Source organism: Stomoxys calcitrans, chromosome 2 (assembly GCF_963082655.1).
Source record: "Stomoxys calcitrans chromosome 2, idStoCalc2.1, whole genome shotgun sequence".
Classification (NCBI taxonomy): Eukaryota; Metazoa; Arthropoda; class Insecta; order Diptera; family Muscidae; genus Stomoxys; species Stomoxys calcitrans.
The window spans coordinates 109,421,874-109,444,575 of NC_081553.1; the positions used below are offsets into that span (position 1 = coordinate 109,421,874).

The 22,702-nt window shown below is 39.0% G+C and overlaps 1 protein-coding gene across 4 annotated transcripts in view; it reads right to left on the reverse strand.

Annotated features, from left to right (window-relative positions):
• LOC106083391 (segmentation protein cap'n'collar) overlaps window positions 1-22,702 on the reverse strand; it is a 233,610-nt gene that overhangs the window by 157,949 nt on the left and 52,959 nt on the right. For 3 of the 4 annotated variants that reach the window (XM_013246342.2, XM_013246341.2, XM_059363242.1), the window contains one exon: window positions 19,813-21,820. The exons of the other annotated variant lie outside the window; for it this stretch is intronic. In XM_013246342.2, the coding sequence (XP_013101796.2) occupies window positions 19,813-20,838 (1,026 nt within the window). In that variant the 5' untranslated portion in view covers window positions 20,839-21,820. The remainder of the gene's footprint in view (window positions 1-19,812; window positions 21,821-22,702) is intronic. 4 annotated transcript variants of the gene reach the window in all.

A 22,702-nucleotide genomic window follows, 5' to 3' on the forward strand; every position in this document is an offset into this window, starting at 1 on the left:
CTGCAAATGTTGGTAAAATAAAAGTTTCGCGCTCATAAGGTCATCGTCATCATCATCATTATCTCGTTACCATGATCTAGTCATCAACACACACACAAACACACTATACCTACCAACACACTAATCATATATTAAAGACAAAACAACAAATGATTGGTAACACCAACGTCATATGTAGTATATGGGCATGTATTTGTGCCAATCTGTTTCTATCTGTCTGTCTTTCTAGTGGTGAATTGTTTGATGTTTTTAATCACTTGTTTTCTTTCCGCTTAAAAACACAACATTTGAGGTTAAATAAAAAATTAAAAAAGAAGAAGAACAAGCTATTTAAGTAGAACGGTAAATAAGAAGTTTCTTGGAGAAAGCCATATTTTTATTGTGGTTATTGTTGTTGGTGACTTTTGGTTGGATTTCGTATGTAGCGACCCAAAAGTCAAACAAAAGTGTTATTTGTGTTGTAATGTTTCTGGCGATCGAAAACAAAAACATCGTAACATTAGGTGTGTTTTTCTTCAAGAAATTAAAAATGTAAAAGGGGGAAATAGAATAACATGAATTAAAAAAATAATTAAAAAGAGGATTATTATACCCACCACCATAGGATGGATGCATACTAATCTAGTCATTTTGTTTGTAACACCCCGCAATACTGATCTAAGACCCCATAAAGTATATATATTCTCGACATTCTGAGTTGATCACGACACGCCCGTCCGTCTGTCGAAATCACGATAGCGGTCAAACGCGTAGCCGCTTTAAATTTTGCACAGATTGCTATTGATGTAGTTCGTTGGGGATTTCAAATGGGCCATTTCGGTTCAGATTTGGATAAAGATCCCATATAAACCGATCTCTCGATTTGACTTCTTTAACCCCTGGAAGCCACAATTTTTGTGTGTTTTGTTATGACTTCCAATAACTGTGCCCACTACGGTTCAAATAGGTCTATAAACTGATACAGCTCCCATATAAACCGATCTCCCGATTTGACATATTTAGCCCCTGGAAGCCGCAATTTTTGTCCGATTTAGCTAAAATTTTGCACAGAGTGTTCTGTTATGACTTTCAACAGGAGTACTTAGTAAAGTCCAAATCGGTCTATAACATGGTTAGCTTCCATATCAACCGATTTGCCTTCTTGATTTCTTACAAGCCGCAATTTTGTCCGATTTTTCTGAAATTTTACAGAATCCATGGTGATGGGTACCCAAGATTCTGTCCGGCCGAACTTAGCACGCTTTTACTTGTTTTTGGAATATGATCAAAGTGTTACTGATATTTTACTCAAGTTTACATCCCTTATGAAATTTGATGTTTCATTGACATCGTTTTTCCAAAGTGGAGATTTTGGGGGAGAGTATACTATGAACTCGGAAAAACTGCAAAATTGATCAAAAGTAGAGATTGTGTTTATATCCACTAGAGACAATAGATTCTTATAGACGAACTTCCTTCTATGAAATAAGCGGCAACTACGAACAAATATTAGCAATCTGACCTTGTCTTTGTTTCATTCTTAAGAGTCACCTTAGAGAGGAGAAAAAAGGTTTGGACGAAAATAACAACTGTAGAAAACCACAAGTAAATTAACAAAGAGAAGCAGACAAAAAGATTTGTTTTGTAAAAATATTTTAAAGTTTAAAACTAAAGAAATTGTCTACAATAGATTAAAAAAAGGTAAATCACTGTCATTGTTCATACACAGATTTCTTGAATTTCTCTCTTCGCTTTATTTTCTTCGTTGATTTGTAACGTTTCTACTTGGTGGCTCCTTAAAGAGTCGCTGGTCACATCTATTATTTATTTATTGCCTTTGATATCTACTAGCAAAAGACGGGGAATATTTTTAAGTGTAAATACTCCTACTTCGAACTTAGTGCATATCGTTCATAACATCCAAAAGAAAGAGAGATAGATCTATTGAAAAGTATACGGTTCGAAGAACGCATTCAATAGCCTCAGACGATCTGACGACTTCCAGGCACTCAGAAAGGACTTTAATATCGGTGTATCTGATGAGAATAATGAGAAGCTACTTGGACAACAGGATACTCATCAATAACTCTCATGATGGTACGACTGAGGTCAGATCAGGAGCGGCGCAAGGCTCCATACTTGGATCAGATCTCTGTAATGCCAGTTATGATAGAATACTGCGAACAGAAATGGCCAACCGAACCTTTTAGTAGGATATGCAGAAGACATCGCTGCAGTCGACACGGCGAGATACACAGAAGGTGCAGAGCCCAAACTGCGGCAGGTGAATCTAAGGGCAACGATCTGTTTTGCAACTTGCGATTCGGAATAATACGGAGCTTCTACCCCTAACGTGAAAAAATATTCCAATGGAAGTGGAAATATCTAGGGATCCGACTGGATACAAAGCTGACCCATGCAGAGCCAACCCGGCACGCGAAAACAAAGGCCCCGAGGATAACGGCTAACTCATTCGACGGATGGCAAACATAGGTGGGTTTTTGCGGAGCAGGCACAGACTCTTAATGCAGACATGCAATAGTATCCTCCTCTTTTCGAGCGGAATATTGAGCCAGACACTGCAGACAGCATGCCGAGCAAAAAGTCCGATTTAAATTAAATTTTGTTTGCACACTTATAGTAATCTAAAAACAAAAATTTTATATCCCAATTTGGGGGTGGTTAGGGGATATATCGGATATGTACACCGATAAGCACAATATGGGACTTAAAAGAATGGTATTAATGAATAGAAAACGAATCTGATATCCATTTTTGGGGCCGAGTGTTTGGGAAGCCGTCCCACCCTCAACAAACGGTCCAAATAGGGCATATTTAACGACTAGGGCAATGTGGGCCTCAAATAAACAGTATTTTTTAAGTTTGTGGGTGGTCGACCCACCCCCTAAACACAAAACGGACATATTTTCCAACTAAGGCAGCATGGGACTTAAATGAAAAGTACTTGGGACTAGAGTACGAATCTGACATCAACATCCTGGACCAAGTGTCAAGGGGCCGTCCCACCCCCATAAAACCCATCAAATAGGATGCATTTGCATTACAATGCTGATATTTTTCAAGGCCACCTTCTAAACTCTACCCAAATGAAAGGTACTTGGGAGTAGAATATGAATCTGTTATCCAATTTCGTGACAAAGGGTCTGGTGGTGGCCCAATCGACCAACAATTCCAAACTGGACATATTTACGTATCATGTCAATATTGGGAGTACAAAACGAATTTATGTATACAAATTTGGGCGCAATATTTGCGAGAACGTCTCACTTCCAAATTCCCCATGGCCTCAGATAAACGATTTTAAAAATGGATTACATATAACATCCAAACATAAATGACCCCAAAACCCCCCGAACGATCACATAGACCAAAATAAAGATCATATGCGGGTTAAAAAAAAGTCATTTAGAAATTACATACTGTTCGTCAAGCGAAATGTAAATCACTTTCGCTCAACATGGTATTTCACTAAAATCTCTTAAATTGTCGAATATAAGCATTCAAAGGAAAATTATGTTCCATATATTGTAAAAGAAGGCGCAGCGGAGCGGGCCCGCTTTACCTAGTATAAAATACATGTATTCAGAGACATATAGTAAAATTTCATGGGGAACAATTTTATAAAATGATTGGACCACCCACAAACCCTTTTCGAAAGTTTTTAACCATTTTTTGAAATAAGATCTTCAAATATCCATTCAACGTGTGTCGCTTGTCTCTTTACTCTCCCTCTTGTAGAGCTACTTCCTGATGTAAACCTTCAAAACGGCTATACATGTGTCTTCTATTTTGTTTCTTCTTTCAGTCTTTTCTGTTTTGTGTTTCACAGTGTTATACTATTACATGGCAACAAGTATCATAACTAAGAAAAAACAAGATCCACCAAGATCAATATTTAAATAAGAACAATCAATTTTTAATTACCGCCATCATAAAACTAAACGCCTCTACTGTGGTTCAGCTCGAAGCTAACAAACGACATAGCCAGTGCAGCTGAAACCATATCCATTAATAGCTGGATGAAATCTTGCTGGTCCAATATAGGGTGTTAGCTAACATTTGATTGAATATTAAAATGTAAATTTACATGGCAGAGAAAATTAATTGAACGATTTGAAATGCATCTATCGGAGGGGGATCAAAAGAACAAGTGATGCCAGATGTGGCCTAAAGGGGCAGAGATATACACACGAAAAGGGGAAAATGGAATGCAAAATGACTTCAAGTAACAAAGCAACTAGAGTAAAACATGGAAAACCCTTCTACAAAAATTATCTATTTCTATTCTATTCTATTTTTGTTTTTGAGTGTATCCTCTATGGTTAGTTTTGTTGTGTTACAAAATGTATTATTTTAATTACCGGATAAAAGTTGCTCCACCAGGGCGAACTACCCGCATACATATCGAAAGCATTTATTATTCCAAAACCCTGCATATGATGGCGTTTACCTAGGCATTTTCATTTGAAAAACTTTGCCATGTATCATTTGAAAATTTAAAATGTATTTTTTTTTTCTGTTTGGTATGGTAAAAGTGCCTATGATTTAATTCCGAATGAGGCCACTGAATGCATTTAGAGAAGTGTACGCAGAAAGACAGACAGATAGTCATTCGTTTAATTTGCATACAAATATTCCAAGATTTCATTTTTTGTCTACATTATTTGTGTATGCTTAAAAATAGATTGCATGAATTTCATTGCTTTTCAACAGTAAATGTTGCGGCCCTGTCTGCTGTCTGCCACCGTGCTGGTGTTTTTCGATGAAGACATTTTTAATTAAACACTTGAAAGAGCAGTCAATTGGGAGAATAAAAAACATAGGAACTGTTAAACAAGAAAAAAAAACAAAAAAATATTGACAAGATAAAAGTATTCAACATTTAAAATTTATAGTGGACTAGCATGTTTTTCGCTATATCCTTAAGTGTTTGTGTGGACATGGTCCAAATTTGAATATTATTTATATTCGTATTTAACTCTCAAATAACTTTCATTAGAATCCCATTTGGCGGTTCAATTTGGCGCGGGGTAACCCGCCTAGGAATAGATCCCAAAATTTTATATGTATAAGTTTAGTATTCTACTCTCTACCATTCGTTTGAATCCCATAATGTCCCGATCGGCCTACATGTCCGTTTGGGATTGGGCTCCCACTCCCCCTCTGGAACTTGACCCTAAATTTTTATCGTGTCGTATTCTACTTCCAATTAGCTTTCATTTGATACCCATATTTCCCCAATCGGTAGACATGTAATTTTTGGGCGGTTTTTGGGAGTGGGCAGGCCCCCGACACGTGAGCTCGAATTGCTATATCAATTTTGTACTCTACTCCCATTTGACACCCATATTGTCCCAATTGGTAAACAAGTACGTTTGGGTGGGTTTTTGGGTAGGGCGTCCCCCACGGTTTTTTGTCCCAAAGTTTTATTTTAAATTTGTTTTTGGGTAACCATAAGGTGGCATACAAAATTTCATTCAAATCGATGCGAACATCTCCGAGATCTGGCGTTTTTTTAAATTGTCAAGTCAAGCTCCTGCATTTTGGGCAAAAAAAGTTGGATATCATTTTATGGTAGCGCTCACCGTTCACAGTTACGTTACGATAATTTGTAGAAATACGGCCCAATGATGCCACCAGTCCATAAACCGCACCAAACTGTGACTTTTTCTGGATGTAGCTCTTGCAAAACTTCTGGCTGATCTTCACTCAAAAATCGGCAATTCTGCTTATTTACGCACCCTTTGAGCTTCGTCCATGGATTTATGACAATGGTAGCTATGGCAAGATATAGTTTAATATAGACCATCTTCGAATCTATGGGATTTAGTATCACATCGATGTCTTATTTTTAAAAAGTTTTAGCTGATAACAACTGAAAGTATTATCAGTATTATTTCATTAAGAGAAAGGGACACACTTCTCGCATAAAAATGAGTGCTTGCCGATTCAAGTTTTAAGGTAGATGATAAGGGCCCTTGTTTTTCTGAAGTTCTGAAATGCTAATCTTTACGCAAGGTGCACAGTGTTATTGATGGGATTGGATAACTCCCATATTTAAGTGGTTTTTGAATTTGACTTCCTGAGCCACTAAAAGCCTCAATTTTTGACCGATTTTGCTGAAATTTTGCACTGATTTTGTGCTGTTATAACTTCCAACAACCGCGCGAAGTATGATCCAACTCCGTCCATAATCTGATGTAGCTCTACATCTCGCAATTTGAAATTTTGTTATATGATTTGTTACGCAGTGTTTGGTTATGACTTCAACAACCATGCCAAGTACGGACCAAATCCGTCCATAATCTGATATAGCTTCCACATAAACCTATATTCCGATTTGACATCTTGAGCCTCTGAAAAAGTGGGTCTAAAACAAGTCCATGTTTGAAATTTGAGGGAAATAGGATAGAAAATTAACATTTTGTGGTCTCGGGAAGTAAAATCCGAAGATTGGTCTACATTGGTCAACTTTACTACTAAATCACGATACTGTGCGGTGGCCTTTAGAAGTAGGCTGAAAGGACTGCAACGACCGAACTGCTGTGTTCATGGAATCAGGTTGTAGCATGTTGCCTGTTACTGAAACCTTGAGTACTGATCTGCAGAGGCTACTTACGAGGACACGTAGTCGAGAGAACAATAGCACAACTTTTTTTCAGGGCGCTAGACAAGATCGAATCTTGTACGAATTAACTCCTGCCGAACACTTACGTACAAAGCAATTGGCCGGTTTGTGGCAAGTTATGCATCGCCAGGATGGTCTCGTCAGCTCTGTGACAAGCAGTGGAATAATATTCAGATATGTCAGAATGCCGCCCTTCGAACTGCGACGGGCTGTCTCCTTAGTTCTCGTGTGGACCACCTCCATCATGAGACAAAGATCCTTCCAGTCGAAGACATTACTACTTGCTGTGTAAGCAATACCTTTTGGGCTGTTATCGCAGAGACAATCCAAATCATTATCTTGTAGATAGGCATCCTGCGGCCAGAAACCTTTAGGGAGATCTACATAATTTAGTGCGACGTGCCTGATATATGTCCCGATTATGACCAGGGACCACATGACACACGTCACCTGTTTAATTGCCCAGCCTGACCCACTCGACTCAGATCCAGATCCCTCTGGACGCATCTTAGTCACTTAGTCTTAGTCGCTGAGTTCCTGGATCTGGACACTCAAAAAAATCAAGCAGACGAAAGATAAAGTACAACAAACTGCTATAACAACAACATACGAATTTGCTACAGAGAATTGTCAGTAGACGAGTGCCAGTAGAGACACCTCTAAGAAGGGTATTGTATTCACTTAGCGGAATGTGGCCATAAAGGACAGTATTATTGTCTCTGTAAAAAAGTGGTCTTAAAATGGTTGCGTATACTGAAGACTAAGCTGTGGCGTATTGAAGAAAGATTCCCGTCATTCTTTGGGACACACTTCAGGAAGCTCTCATATGGCGTTATAATTGGCTATTATAAGTGGTCTAAGTATTAATCCGTCTAAGACGGGAGATGTTCTTTTAAGCTTTTTACTTCAAGCTTAAAAAACTGGGCTTCCTTGGGCAACGCATGACAAATGTTCACAAATTATGAGGCTGTGAATTACGTACGATTATAGCTTCCAATTTAAACATGAGGATATCTACCGCTTTGCTATCCTTGGCTAGAACAGATGTCTTACTTACCGTGTTCGCCTTGACAGGGACTTATCTGATTGGAAAACATGCTGATATATGAAATGTGTGTTATTTCTGTTGAAACTGTAAGGACGTCGAGGAAGACAAAACTAAAGAACTACTTGGAAGTGGTGCGGTTTCCACTTTAGTCTCTTGAAAGATATCAAGAAATGTCTGAGATGCAGATGTAAGCATTCCCAAGTTATTAATTTTTTTTATTGGCCCAACAATAGAAACTTGAAGCCCTATTGCTTCTCTTGATCCTTTAGTATCAAAATGAACTAAAATTTAACCAACTCACCTTAAGGCTGTCAATGACCAATTGACAGTTTATGAAAAGTTTACATTTTTTCACCAATTATGGTGTTATGTATGGTATTAGGTACTATTCTCAATAGTTTAATATTAAAAAAAATTACAATTAAACGTATTTTATTTACAATTTATATTTAATATGCTAAAAAATCCTCAAGCTCGTTTTGTTAATTAAAAACAAACTAAAAACTCCCATACACTAAAGTTGACCATAAATACTGACTTTAAACCACATCGTCCACCGCCAAACTTTCTCGTGTTTCAGTTATAAGAGTTTTCTTTATTTTGTGGCTTTATTATTTTTATAATTTTGAGGTAATTCTTATCTAACATCTGATATGCCTTACTAAAATTTCAAATGTGTGGTCTGTAAATAAATAATTTTTAATGGATATTCCTTATTTAGTTATTGCTAAGTTAATTTGTATTCCAGAATTATGGTTAAAAAGTAATTTGCAATGCATAAATGCATTGGGTATATGATGGATTGGTGGATGGCTCATAACTTAAGCGGCGATTTCAAGTGTAAATTTTTGTATGACGGAAGAAATCATTAAATCAATTTACATGTCACTGTAGGAGATAAGCTTACATAGAGAAGCTAACAGAATGTATGTCATATAAACTTTAAATAGAGCAGTATGAGAATGTATGTAATACTGAATTTTTAACCCAATTTCCGATTTTCTGTCTTTCATCCTATTTAAGGTTAGATTCTAGTGGCAGCTTCAAACAACTACTCACTTAGACAATATTTGCCTATTGTGATTGATAGAACAGCAACGACCAGGACTGCAGAGTCAATCAGAGTCACGATTTTGAAGTTTAAGTCCAAGTATCGGAGGGGATTTTAGTATCGAACCCACGATACCTGCACTGGTAATCCTAGCTCGCAACCAACACAGCTACCCACGGGGTTCTCCCCCATTCATTGTTAGTGAGTATAAAAATTTCAAATTCGTGAAGAATTTTTTCAATTCAATCAATCATAGAAAATTATACACACACCATATGCTCAAGGAGAAATGATATAAAATTGTAATTTGCATACACTTTTGTAGATAGCTAAATAATTAATTAAAGTCATTTGTTCATAACAAAGATTTGATTATTAATCCAATTTAAACAAACTCAAATGGGCACTCATATACTAATAAATTAACAACAACAATAACAAGAAGTAGTAACGACAATTTATGAGCATATATTTGTATATGACAGCGATAATGCTGATGCATACAGCAAACGGAAGGATTAAAATGCAATGATGAAAACAAAAAAAAAAAAAAAAACAAATAAAATGCGTGCTCGAGTTGACTATTGGCCGTTTGGTAACGTCGGAACTGGATGAACTTGAAAACAAACAAAATATAAACTATTTTCACATTTTTAGTTTAGTTTGACTTTTAATTTAAGCAGCATTTAATATTGCAGTTGACAGCCAGTCAGTGTGCTCTACGCTCACTACTCACGTTGTTTTGGAGGAGCAGCTATTCACCGTTTTGATATATAGAAAAAAAGTATTAATATTTGTTATTTTTAAACAAATTTTTTATTGCAAATGACCTCGATTGTCATTGTTTGTAAGAATGTAATAATTTGTTTTTGTTTATCTCAAAAAAAGACACGTCTATCCTTAAACGCATGGCGCAAACAAACACAAAGCAAGTGTCAGCAAATGCCAGAATATCGTCATCGATATATTCGAATTTGGAATGGAAAAAATATAGCTAAGCAATGGCAAAAGTCGGGAGGAGATGACTATATACTTCCCTATATCACCGAAGATATCCACTGACACACCCAGCTGTGATAAAATCAGTTCTGACGTATTCTTATCATATCCACTGAAAACGAGTTTGGCAATTCTTGTGGTAGTTGTTGTTGGCACTGGTGGATATTTTGGGTCGAACGAGGAAGTATGTTTTACTTGTCTCTTATTGCGCTTGAGTTTGAGAGGAGGTAAAGAGCCCCGTTGTGAACTCCAATGAGTGCCCTGTACTGTACTCACTGATTGTGAGTATGTATAATAACTTAATACATTTTTATACCCTTTACCACCACTGCAGTACAGGGTATTATAACTAAGTGCATTTGTTTGTAACACCCAAAAGGAAGAGAAATGGACCGATTAATAAGTATATGGATCGTTCGTCCGTCTGCCTGTCCATGTAAATTTATGAACAAAGTAAAGATCGCAATTTTTATCAGATCGTCTTCAAATTTAGCACAAGCATGTTGGTGGGTGTACAAATAATTTGGTTCAAGCAATGTAGGAGAAGAAACCAGCACCATACCAATCACAATCGATCGATTCGAGGAGCGATTGTGGATTAGGATCAGTACCTTGTTGCAGCAAAGGTTCGCACTTGTATAAGCAAAGTGAGACGTACGATCTGACACTGTAAGGAATATGGAAGTTGGGAAGCTGTAAACGCTACAGTTTTCATAGGCATATATCAAATGACTGATCCAATTGCATGAAGAAAGTAATGCTCCTCGTGCTCTTCCGATTATATAGCAACCAAATGGCAAGCCACTTCAAAATTGGCCAATAACATTTCGTTAAAGAACAGCGAGCTACTTATCTCATATCAATGAGTGCTGTCCGATGATAAGGTACCTCCTTTTAATTGCCGAATCCGAAAGTCTTGTCGTAAAGCGACACCACTTACGAGAGACGTTTACACGGCTAATTAACTGAAGTAAATTCTTCACAAGTGTCGCCAGAACTAGGAGAAGATAAATACTACTGAAAAATTTTTCCGGCTTCTCTCGCCGGGATTTGGACCGTGGCGTTTAGCGTCAAAGGCGAACATACTAACCTCTGAGCTACGATGGCTCCATAACCAACTGTAAAAATGCCACGAAAGCCATACTTGGGTATCAAAAGCCTCCAACCAAAGAATCCATAGCTCGATAAGGAATGACGAGGGACTATTGAAGCCAATTAATCAGTGTTACTCGCGAAAAAAAGGTAACGGAAAAAAGGAGAAACGGAGTATGGAAAGGTGCGAGTGTAAGCGAATTGAGGTTTTCAGGCATCAGAATAAAGTTCAGAAGTTCTAGCATTAGGAAGAATCGATCCCCAGAGTCTGATTTACGTAGCGGTGTCGATCCAGCATCATTTTTGGCCAAGAACTGCTACCCGTCCGCAAATATGCGGCTCCATCCGACTAAAAAACAACAATGCACCAGGAGCCGATGGGTTGCCAGCTGAACAATTCCAAACCGTGGGTTACACGCTGATAAGGCGTGCGCATCAGCTCATTTGCCTGGTCTGGTAAGAACCCTATGATTTGAACCTCAGCATACTATGTCCCGTACACAAGAAAGGTGACATGACGGAATGTGTCAACTAAAGAGGAATGAGTTTTCTCCACATCGCATACAAGATACTCTCGAGCGTACTGTGTGAAAGAATAAAACCTAAAGTCAATGAGATAAAGGTGCCCTATCAATGCGGCTTTAGACATGGTAAATCTACCATAGACCAGATATTCACACTACGACAAATCCTGGAAAAGACCTGAGAAGGACAGATCAAATCTTACAATTGCTTCGTCGACTACAAAGCCGCTTACCACAGCCTTATACGCTTAAAAGAATTTTCGTAACATGTTACAAGTTTGGTATCGCTGCATAATTGAGAAGACTCTGCAGGAAACCCGTTCCTCAGTAAACTTCGACTTTTCACACAAAGGTATTTATTGGGTATTTACCCAATACATACCCAAGCGTTGGGTATTTACCCGTTTACAACATTCAACTATTATTCAAATGCAAATTTTGCCCATGAATATTCCATTAAGGAACATATAAATGAGTGCAGTCCAATTCAAGTTTAAGCTCAATGATAAGGGGCCTCCTTTTTATAGCCGAGTCCGAAAGGCGTGCCGCAGTGCGACACCTCTTTGGAGAGAAGTTTTACATGGCATATTACCTCATTAATGTTACCAGCATTAGGATGGGAAAACCACCGCTGAAAATTGTTTCCGATGGTCTCGGCAGGATTCGATCACAGGCGTTCAGCGTCATAAGCGGACATGATAACCTCTGCGCTACCGTGGCCTATTATTCAACTTTTAGTTTTACCTACAAAATAAGTGTACCTTAGATTCGTCTCGACCCAACTGAACGCATTTTTACTTGTTTTATCTTCCTTATCTTTAAATCCCACACCAAAATGCCACGTATCATTTAAGCATTCACTGATTGTGTTTAGTCCATTATTGTCATTTGTGTTATCTTGTGTCTCCCCAAAGGCATTCATTCACAACAATCGTTGCATTTGCAGGTAAGTACCACTCGCGTTGCTGCAATGATATGAGGCAGTCGTTGCCAATCATGTCATTTACGTAGGGGTAAAAGTATTACGTCCCTACCGATGAAATCGAATTTGAATTCTCAAATTTTGTTGTTCTTGTAGCTGTTGGGGTTTTTTTTATTCAATACGAATTGTGAAAATTATTTCTCAGATATCACTAACAAATTTGTTGGCACTCATTTTTATGCTTATCTGGCACGTTTTGTGTGGCATAGATGGATGGCATATGGCTAGAAAAAAGAGGGTAGAAGGAAATGAGTGTGTCACCATCAATAGCACAATCAAAGATTTTGCTTCTGGGTTTAGGGATAAAATTAAGTGACCGCCAAGCTTTGTGACGGACAAAAAGTTGGTGAGTACGCCCGAATTCTAATCTTAGATAGAATATAAGTTAACCCCTATATCCCCTGTATTTGTGGCCCTTGTAAACTACTAAATTGCCCATGAGCATTCAATTGAGGAACAGGGGATACTTCTCTCATATCAATGAATGCAGTCTGATTTAAGTTCAAGCTTAATTATAAGGAGCCGCCGAGTACGAACGGCAAAATTTTAACATTGCAGGATCCCTCAATAATGCAGCCAGCATTAGCACCTCTGAACATTTTTTCTGATGTCTTGTCGGGATTTGAACCGAGTCGTTCGGCGTCATAGGCGGACAAAGCAGCCTCCGCGCCACGGTGGCATCCGTGTGAGACATTCAGCCAAGTGAAAAGTTTAGAGTCGGCTACAAAAAGGGGGGTGACTTATCATTGACTATTATCATTATCAAATCGGGCAATAGTCATTGAAGAGGAATCTTAATTGAAAATATATAAACATTCTGATTTAATTTGACCGAAATAACCTCTGTTGTATTTTCCTTATTATGTTTTAATTTTCAAATACTTTAGTACTAAACATTTTTTATTTAACCAAAATATCTCCCACTGTGCAGTGGATGACTCTACCTGCATTGTATTTTTTGTGATCTATATTTATTGTAGTTATTTTTTTCTTTTCTTATTCTGATAGCGTTTGCAAAATTTGTATTTTCGACTTGAATGTTTTTGGTGCATTGTTATTATTGAAATATAATCATAATAACAATAATAATAATAATAATTCGAGAAGTCAATGAACTTTTGAAAACGAAAGTCTTTTGTTCTCTAACATTTGGGAAATTCAATCAAAAATAATGTTGAAACCAAAATAATCGAAAAGGAAATTGTGTAAGCATTGTACACTTAAAGTTCATGTATTGCACCTGTGTTTAAACAAAAGTTCATCATACTGTTTGTACATAAAATCTTAATTGTAATCCATTGTAATGAATAAGTAAAATAATTGCTGCTACAACATTTTCAAATTAAATCTAAGGTAACTGATTTTATGCACCGCGTTGATTAGAGGCAATAATTCTTCTACCAATCTGTTGGGTGCATTTTAGGGTTAGGTATGGATATAACAACCAAGGTTATTTTCATTCCAAAAGCAGAGCCAAACAAAGGCAAATGATTTTCGTCCTATTAGTCTGTCATCCTGCTAAAGACTTTAAAGTGATAGATGCATGGCTCAGGGCGAATATTCCTAAAGTTGGTTTATCTCCACAACAGCATGCTTATAGCAATAGCTAGTCCATTGAAACATCCCTTCATGAGCTAGTCGGCTATATAGAATGTTCTCTCGCCTTCAAGGAATATACACTTCCAGACTAAAAGTTGCCCGCAATTATATAAAACTAATGTCAATCGCTCGTTGTCCTCTTCGAGAAAGGAAATCGGCCGAAGAAAAACACTGGACGACCAGGGAGATTCTTAACATTTGGAAAGAGGTCCGCAGACTTTACAACAGATCACGTCGTAAAAAAGCGGAAGTTTAACGGAATGTCCACTCAGAACAATTATTCTGCTAATATCAGCAAACATTGTCTGCTGATATTAACTTGAAAATTTAAAACTTTTGAATAAATATATTAAAAATTTTATAACTTCTAAACAACAATTGAGTCATTTGCCATAAAAAATTAAAAAAAATGTAAATTTTAGGCGTAAATTTTTTGTTGAAAAGCATAGTAGTAGTTATTTTGTCTGCTGTTATTTAAATTGGACGAAAAATTAGCTAATTGCACAAAATTTAAAACAATTTCAGATTATATGCTTGTAAATTGAAAAACGAGATGGGATATACAAATCTTTGAAAAAATAAATTTTTGAGCTTTTTTAAACACTTTTTGATTTAAAAGTAGCAGAAAATGTTTGCTGTTTTAGCAACAAATTACTACAGTCCCATTTTCAGCAGACCTTCTGTTATTTCAGCAAACATTTTTGCTGTTTTTACTAACAAATTTCTATGCGTGTGTAGTATACACGACTTAAGGAATACAATAAAATTATCAAGGCGACAAAACGTGCCTCCTTAAAGCTTTTCTCCGAACAGGTCGAGAGCGCCAATGACGCCGAAACTATGAAAAAGTTTCTCTCAAAAACCCATGTCCAAACTGAAACGTTAGTAGACGACATGGGAGCGAGAGCAGACACAATAGAGGACATTTTGAGGCTTTTGATGAAAACGCATTTCCACAGGATACGACGGAGCTCATGGAGACACCGGAATCTTGGAATAATGAGTTTGATCCAAGGCTTATCATAACCGAATTTATGGCCAAGGACGACTTGACGAGCTTCAAACCATTTAAGTCACCGGACCTGATGGTATATTTCCGGCCTTACTACAAAAGGAGGCCAATTATCTGGGGCCACATTTGGCTACTGTTTTTACAGCGTGCCAGGATTTGCATATACTCCCAAAGCATGGCAGGAAGCAAGGGTGGTATTTATATTCAAGCCCAGCAAGGCATGTTATGCGACACCAAAGGCCTACGGACCTATAAGCCTTATGTCCCTTCTACTCAAAACCATGCAACGCATTGTGGATACCATGATAAAGAGTAGGATATCCAGCGAACTGCTTAAATACAAACAGCATGCCTGTGTCAAGGGAAATAGCTGCCATATACCAATTTCCCGATATAGAATATTGAGCCTATACAAGGAGCATTTTTCATCCGATTTCGATGAAATTTGAAACAGTGAGTTTTGATAGACCTTTACATTTTTTTTTTACTTTCGTCTGTATTCAAATATAGTCCGATCTGGACGATATTCAACAAAAAGGTTTGGAGGTCTCTCAAAACTCAATGCTTTAAATTTCATCAAAATCGAATGAAAAATTCTCTTTTTATGGGGTTAATATTCTCTATCGGGAGAGATATGGTCCCATCTGGACGATATTCAACAAAAGGTAGAAGGGTACCAAAGCTGACAGTTTTAAATTTCATCGAAATACTCTATATCGGGAAATCGGTCTAATTGGCAGCTATATTCAAATATGGTCCGATCTGGACGATATTCAACAAAAAGGTGTAAGGCTTGCTCGTCAATAGAAGCTTGACGAAGATCGCTACCTCCACATGAAAATGTGGTTACTACAACAACAAAAGAGGATTGATCGTCTGCAATTCCCCCCGGTCACAACGGACCCTGCAGTATTTTGCCTTCCCCTGTGTCCTGACCGGCGGCTGGCGTTACAATTACCAGTCAGCTTACGGCAGTCCGTCTTCATGCTTCTTCAGCCCAGTGCCCCTTAACACTCGGAAACTGAGTCTTGTCCACACAGCCACCCGTGGCGCCGCCCCTCGCCTCATTGGCTTTGCCACCCTGCTATGAAGCCCGCATATTCACCAATCATAGCACAATCGGAGCTCATCTGTGACCTATTGTACCTCGCTTTACGCCAAAACTTGATGGCCCGAGAAGCAACATAGCTTTCAGCAACGCCTTATTGTCCTCGTAGATCTTGACTAGAGTCCAGATTTTTATGCAAAATCGAAATTTTGCGATCAATTATATGGAATATGCGTTGGTGTTTTGCATATATGCATGCAGAATCGGAGTTCTGAAGACATTACATGTTTACAAAATTAAATTTGTTACAAAATACCAACGCATTTGGAAAATAAAGGATGTCAAAATTTCGATTTTGCTTAGAAATCCGGACTCTAATCTAGACAGAAAAGACCTCCATATGAAAGTCATTACACGTGTCCAGAAGACTATATGATTCCCTAATGAAAAAAAAAATAAAGCTCCTCCTCCCCCCATCCAACCTAGACGCATCCGTGTTTACTGATGTTTAGGGGGTAGACGAGATACCCCCAGCCCTCTTAAAGAATACGACATTCAGCCCGTCAACAAGGAAAAACTCCTCAGATACATAATCCGTATAAAGTCTTCCGCCACGCCGCATAGCCAGTTCCCTGCAGATAAAAAAAAATGGCATTCACAGTGTCACCGAAGACATCCTACACCCTACCAAAAAGCTCGCACAGGGAAGGGACTGATCGTAGCATGATTGGAGCGCGTCTCATTACTGCTCAGTACTGCGGCCGCCTCGTTCCCATTCCAACCTAGATGGTCCAGGACCCAGCAAGTCCTGACAGCAATCCTTGCATCTCCTAACCATTCTCTACCGTACATGACTAGAGATGGACGATGGGTAAATACTCAAAAGGTATTTACCCGGTTTTGGATATAAAGCGGTATACAACCGGGTATTTACCCATTTATACCCAAACATTTTTCGAAAAAATTTTTATGATTTCGTATTCTTTGTATATAAACCTGACCTCCTGATCTCATAAAATCGTATTTCAGTTATAAATAGACCGCTATATAGACCGATCTCCAGACTTAAAGTCTTGAGAAGTGAATTGATCATTTTTCATCCGACTTCGATGAAATTTGGCACAGTGAGTTCTGGTAGACCCCTATTCATTTCTGTGAAGTGCGATTCAGATCGGACTATATTTCGATATAGCTGCGCTATAGACCGACCACCCGATCTCCCTATATAGGGTATTGAGGCCATAAAAGATTTATTATCCGAATTCAATGAAATTTCGCAGTATGTTTTGGTAGATCCCTTCCCATTCCTGTCAAATGTGATACAGATTGGACCATATTTGGATATAGCAGACATATATATCGATCTCCCGATATTGTTTAATGAGCCTATAAAAGAAGCATTTTTCATCCTATCCCATCCAGCTAGAGCATTGACTACGTTTCCAGAGCTTTAAGGACCGCCTCGAGAACCCTCTCCGGGAAGACGACATCCAGTCCGTACACAAGATAGAACTACCCATGCCGCATCGCCATCCTCCAGCAAATCCGAAGAATGCACATAGTCCGAGGAACGCCGCATTCCGGATTCCTTTAATGCAAGGACGGTCTTGGTCACCACACTCCCAACTTATTGCTGCAAAGGTATAAAATCTAGCGATGACCATAGCTGCTTAGAGCCAATGTCATACCCGACACCCATAGGCGAGTGCCATACCAACGTGTGCAGTGCCAGGCCTAAATCCCTAACTCATTTCAATCGAGTTACGACAGGAGCAGAATGTTTTCAGTCCTTTTCTTACCATTTCCTTGACGTTTCTTCTCCAGTTTACTTTTTAGTTGAGAATTACGCCCAAGTAATTGGCACACGTAAAGTACGAGAACTCCACCCTATTCAGGTCAGGTCCCCTAAAATGAACTGCTTACATTTCCTGATTAAAAGCGCTAGATCAGTCTTTCCGGGGTAAATTATGGGACCTGTGCTTAATTTTGGGGTACCTGCGCCTATTTCATGTTGCCAAGCAACATAAATAATTCGTGTAATTTATGTTGCCAGGCAACATAAATTATTTCCAACACCGTATTCTTGTCACCGTATTCTTATCATTTGGTATGTCAGCCATATAAAACTTCTCCATAAAGAGATGTCGCACTGCGGCACACCGTTTGGACTCGGCTATAAAAATGAGGCCCCTTATCATTGAGGTTAAACTTGAATCGGAAAGCACTCAATGATATGTGAGAAGTTTGCCCCTGTTCCTTAATGGAATGTTCGTGGGCAAAATTGCATTTGCATTCTTGTCATCTTCACGATCTAGATCTCTTCAAAAGAATAGACGCTTACTCCCCAGTGGATTACCACCAACTTCATTAGTGGAAAAACGACAAGTCCTTGTGTCGAAGTAATATCCGATTGGTTTCCACACTACCTATTTTTCCCCCTTGTAAAGGGTGATTTTTTTGAGGTTAGGATTTTCATGCATTAGTATTTGACAGATCACGTGGGATTTCAGACATGGTGTCAAAGAGAAAGATGCTCAGTATGCTTTGACATTTCATCATGAATAGACTTACTAACGAGCAACGCTTGCAGATCATTGAATTTTATTACCAAAATCAGTGTTCGGTTCGAAATGTGTTCATTCACCGTAACGTTGCGTCCAACAGCATCTTTGAAAAAATACGGTCCAATGATTCCACCAGCGTACAAACCACACCAAACAGTGCATTTTTCGGGATGCATGGGCAGTTCTTGAACGGCTTCTGGTTGCTCTTCACTCCAAATGCGGCAATTTTGCTTATTTACGTAGCCATTCAACCAGAAATGAGCCTCATCGCTGAACGGTGAATGAACACATTTCGAACCGAACACTGATTTTGGTAATAAAATTCAATGATTTGCAAGCGTTGCTCGTTAGTAAGTCTATTCATGATGAAATGTCAAAGCACACTGAGCATCTTTCTCTTTGACACCATGTCTGAAATCCCACGTGATCTGTCAAATACTAATGCATGAAAATCCTAACCTCAAAAAAATCACCCTTGGCTCTGGAAACGAAGACAACGAAGATAGTGAACCTTTCCCAGTCAAATGGTCTTTATGGTCTAGAGCGTAAAGTTTAGCACAAAAAAGCAACATTTAGTCCCGACGGAATTGCTGATGCCGTAATATTAGTATTTGTCATAACTGCTTAGATTAATCTCGACTCCGAGCCCGGGTTGCAGTCTATGTCGGAGTATTAAGCCAGAGTCGGAAAACGATTCGGAGTCGGGTCGAACGTGCTCAAATACGAACCGAAGTTCGACTTTGACTCCGGCCTCATAAACTTGACTCCGGTCGACTCCCCAGCTTTGGGCTCAACAGCGATCAGGCTGATTTGGTTCCCAGCGAACAAACGGCATATCGCACTCTTTCAACTACACTACTAATTCTACTCATCTAGTTCAATGGTCTCTCTGGAATCGAACGCAGCAGAACCACTTACAGTACAAGGCCATCCAGAAAACATTGCTGCAATATATCTCTTAGTGAAGGCGTACTACCACTCAGGCAGCCGATTCTTAGAAACTGCCGTCCTCAGATGACGCATAAATAATTTTAGCGTTTATATTAGAAAATACATATAATAAGTAGAATCTCTAAAATTAATCTTGTTTTGAACAATTTTACTTTTAAATTATATCCCTTACTTGAGATCTTGAATTAATTTGTTATTAAATAAAATTATTTTCGAGGTTCCGAGGTTAAAACATATTTTAGTCTCAGTACTTGAGATTTTCTTTAAGAAAAAATATCTGAAAAAAATTTTCATCATAATAAAGAAAAAATTACCTCTTTTTTCATTTCCACATTGCTGATGAAGGGACTCAAGTCCACCTCGCTTTCTTGGGTATCAGGCTTCGATGATTCCTCCGTTTCCTCTTTCTTAATACAAGTCTCGTTGATATCCACCGCATCCGTAGAGATGGTGGAACATACCGCCTTTGTATCAATAATGCCCACCAACAAAGCCTTATCGTCCTCATCATCAAATTGTTCCAATTTAACGCCTGCCTCATCATCAGGATTGGGAAAGGTGTCATTTAAAGCTACCGCACCATCAGTTTCAGTCACCGATGTAGCCGAGCTACCAAAAGTGGGCAGGAAAACATCCAATTGTTGGAGATCGAAAAGACTATTGTCCTGCTGTTGGCCATCTTTCAAAGGCAAATTGCCATAGTGCGAGTTCAGTAGGGGCAAATCATTAAAATCGTTTAAATCGGCCAAATTTTGTTCCCAAACCGAACGTTGATCCTGTAGGGATTCTGAATTGAGAAAAAGTTCAATTTCAGGTGAGGTCATAGCATGTAGATGCGTTGAATTTGAGCTGCCGGGGGCTTGAACCACTGAACTAACGGTAGTAGGGTTAGAGCCCCCCTCAAGGACGGACAAAGAAGCTGAGGCTGCAGAAGAAGATGCAGTGGCCGGAGGGCTATTTGAGGCCACCGTTGCAGAGGATGCTGGCAGCGCTTGCATTTCCTGCATTGCTGCCGTCTGATTGGCACTCTCATTGGAGACATTTAACAAATAGGCGGTGACATTATACTGGGTGTTGGCCAAACTCTCGGCTGAGTGATCATACAATACCAAGTCTTCTATTAGAGGCATTATGGTCTTGCGATTGGCATAGGGATATTCTACCATGGGCACTGCCCGCAGCATTTCCAGCTCCCAGCCATCGCCATCTCTTAGCTCTAGCTGAGAGTCCCAGTTTTGCAGGCGCTGTTGCAAATAATCATCAGGGTTGACATGCAACAGGCTTAAGGCCAAAGCCAACTGCAGCATTTTCATGGCGTATGATTTTTTGTTCGAAATCATGTTGACGTTGTTGTTGGCCTATGATGTTGGCGTTGTTAGAGGCGGTGGTGGAGGTAGTTGACGGGGTTGCTTACTGGGGCGGCTGACTGGTAGCGACAATTGTTTCAGTTGGTGGATGTTTCTTGGTCACTGAATGTCAGTGAGTGAGTAAGTGAGTGAGTGTGCCTCTTATGGATGGAGGTAATATGTTGTTCGATGTGCTTTATCTGAAAAACAACAATGGTGTTGAGGTTATCTCGAACAAATAATAAGTCCGTGTGGGTGGCGGTTGTTGTTCTTTTTCTTGTTGGCTGAGATCACATGCGTTAAGGAAAGAAATGCACAAACAACAGCCCACCTCCTACCCCTAGCTACTCCCCCTGGGTCGTAGCTCTTATCCTGTGCGCCTCAATACCAACCTCCCCCCAACCAGTCGGCCAACTATGGACGACAATGAATGCAATTTTGGTATGACTGTGCTGATGCTGGATGCTGTTGTGCTGCTCGCTATGTGAAACTGTTCAACAGTTCAATAACGCACCACAACGAACTGACGCTGCTGCTGTTGTTGTTGTTGTTGTCGTCGTCTCCTTGTTTGGATGTTGTTTGGAATTTTTTTATAACAACTGCCGCCAACAATTTTTCCAATCAATTTTCCTTGCCGCTTAAATTTTGGGGTTGGCGGCGGTTACAATAGAGATCGGTTTATCAGCTCTTTGTTTTACTAATATGCACTTTTTGTCCAATGAAGCTATGGCTTTTCAACTTCCTAAAGTGGCAACAGTTAACACACCAGACCCGGCAGTGTGGGGCTGGGGGTGCGTTATGTGTGTGCTCTGCCTGCTCAACGGCCTTAATGGTATACAATGACCTCGTTGGCCAGCAAATGGCCCCGAGAGCTTTACCCGCTTCTCGTGTTGGTCTGTCTGTCGCTTTGTTTGTTTGTTTTTCGACCAACAACAAAAATCTCAGCCAAAAATCGCTGTTTTACACCAAAAGTGGTCTGAAACGAAAACGAAAAAGAAAGAAAATATGACAATTTTATTATTTATAATAATTAGCTTTCAAAGCGGAATGGTCACTAAACCAAAGGTAAATGAGTAGATAAAGAAAAATAAGAATACTGTTAGCGAAAATGAAGATGCGAATTTTATGCTTGGACTATGTATAATTAAGTTTGATTTAAATATGTATTGAGTTTATGCTTAAGAAAATAACCAACCAAAGCACAGCTATGAGAGATGTTTTTGGAGTAGCATGGTGAAGAAAAAGTTGAACGATTTCACCAAGAAGATGTTGATGGTTCGATTTGATTGAAGATTTTAAAAAATAATTTGAATTTTTAACTTCATTCGAAGAGTTTGGAGACTTCTTTAATTCATCAATCATAGAGTTTCACCTGTGGTGTCTCAACAACTCAAAGTGAAATCAGAAATGGAATACTAGGAACAGTTTTTCACCGTTTCACAGTTTATGGTGTCATTTGAAACTAGGCTCTAGACAAATGTTGTCCTTTGTGATACCATAGTTATAGTTTTACAAAGGTATTTTAAAAATTCTCTTAGCAATCGAACCCAAAGACCCTGCTCGGCTAACACAAGCTCGTTACAGCCCAAGACACTTTGGACCCCAGTTGGAAGACAGGTTCCAAATACTTTTAATTTAAGCCCAAACAATGAAAATGCGCTTCTTCACCAAATTGCGAGGCAGTGAAACAAAAGCTGCTCAACCAGCTCCAACTTATCCTGAAAGGCCTCCACCCTGCATAAGTCGGCCTCTACGGGAGCACTATGACTGTCTGGCCGATGGTTACGTCGTTTTGTTTCGAACGTGTATTAGGTACTTCTATGTATCATTGTCGTGGAGGAGGGTGAAGGTCGTCCTC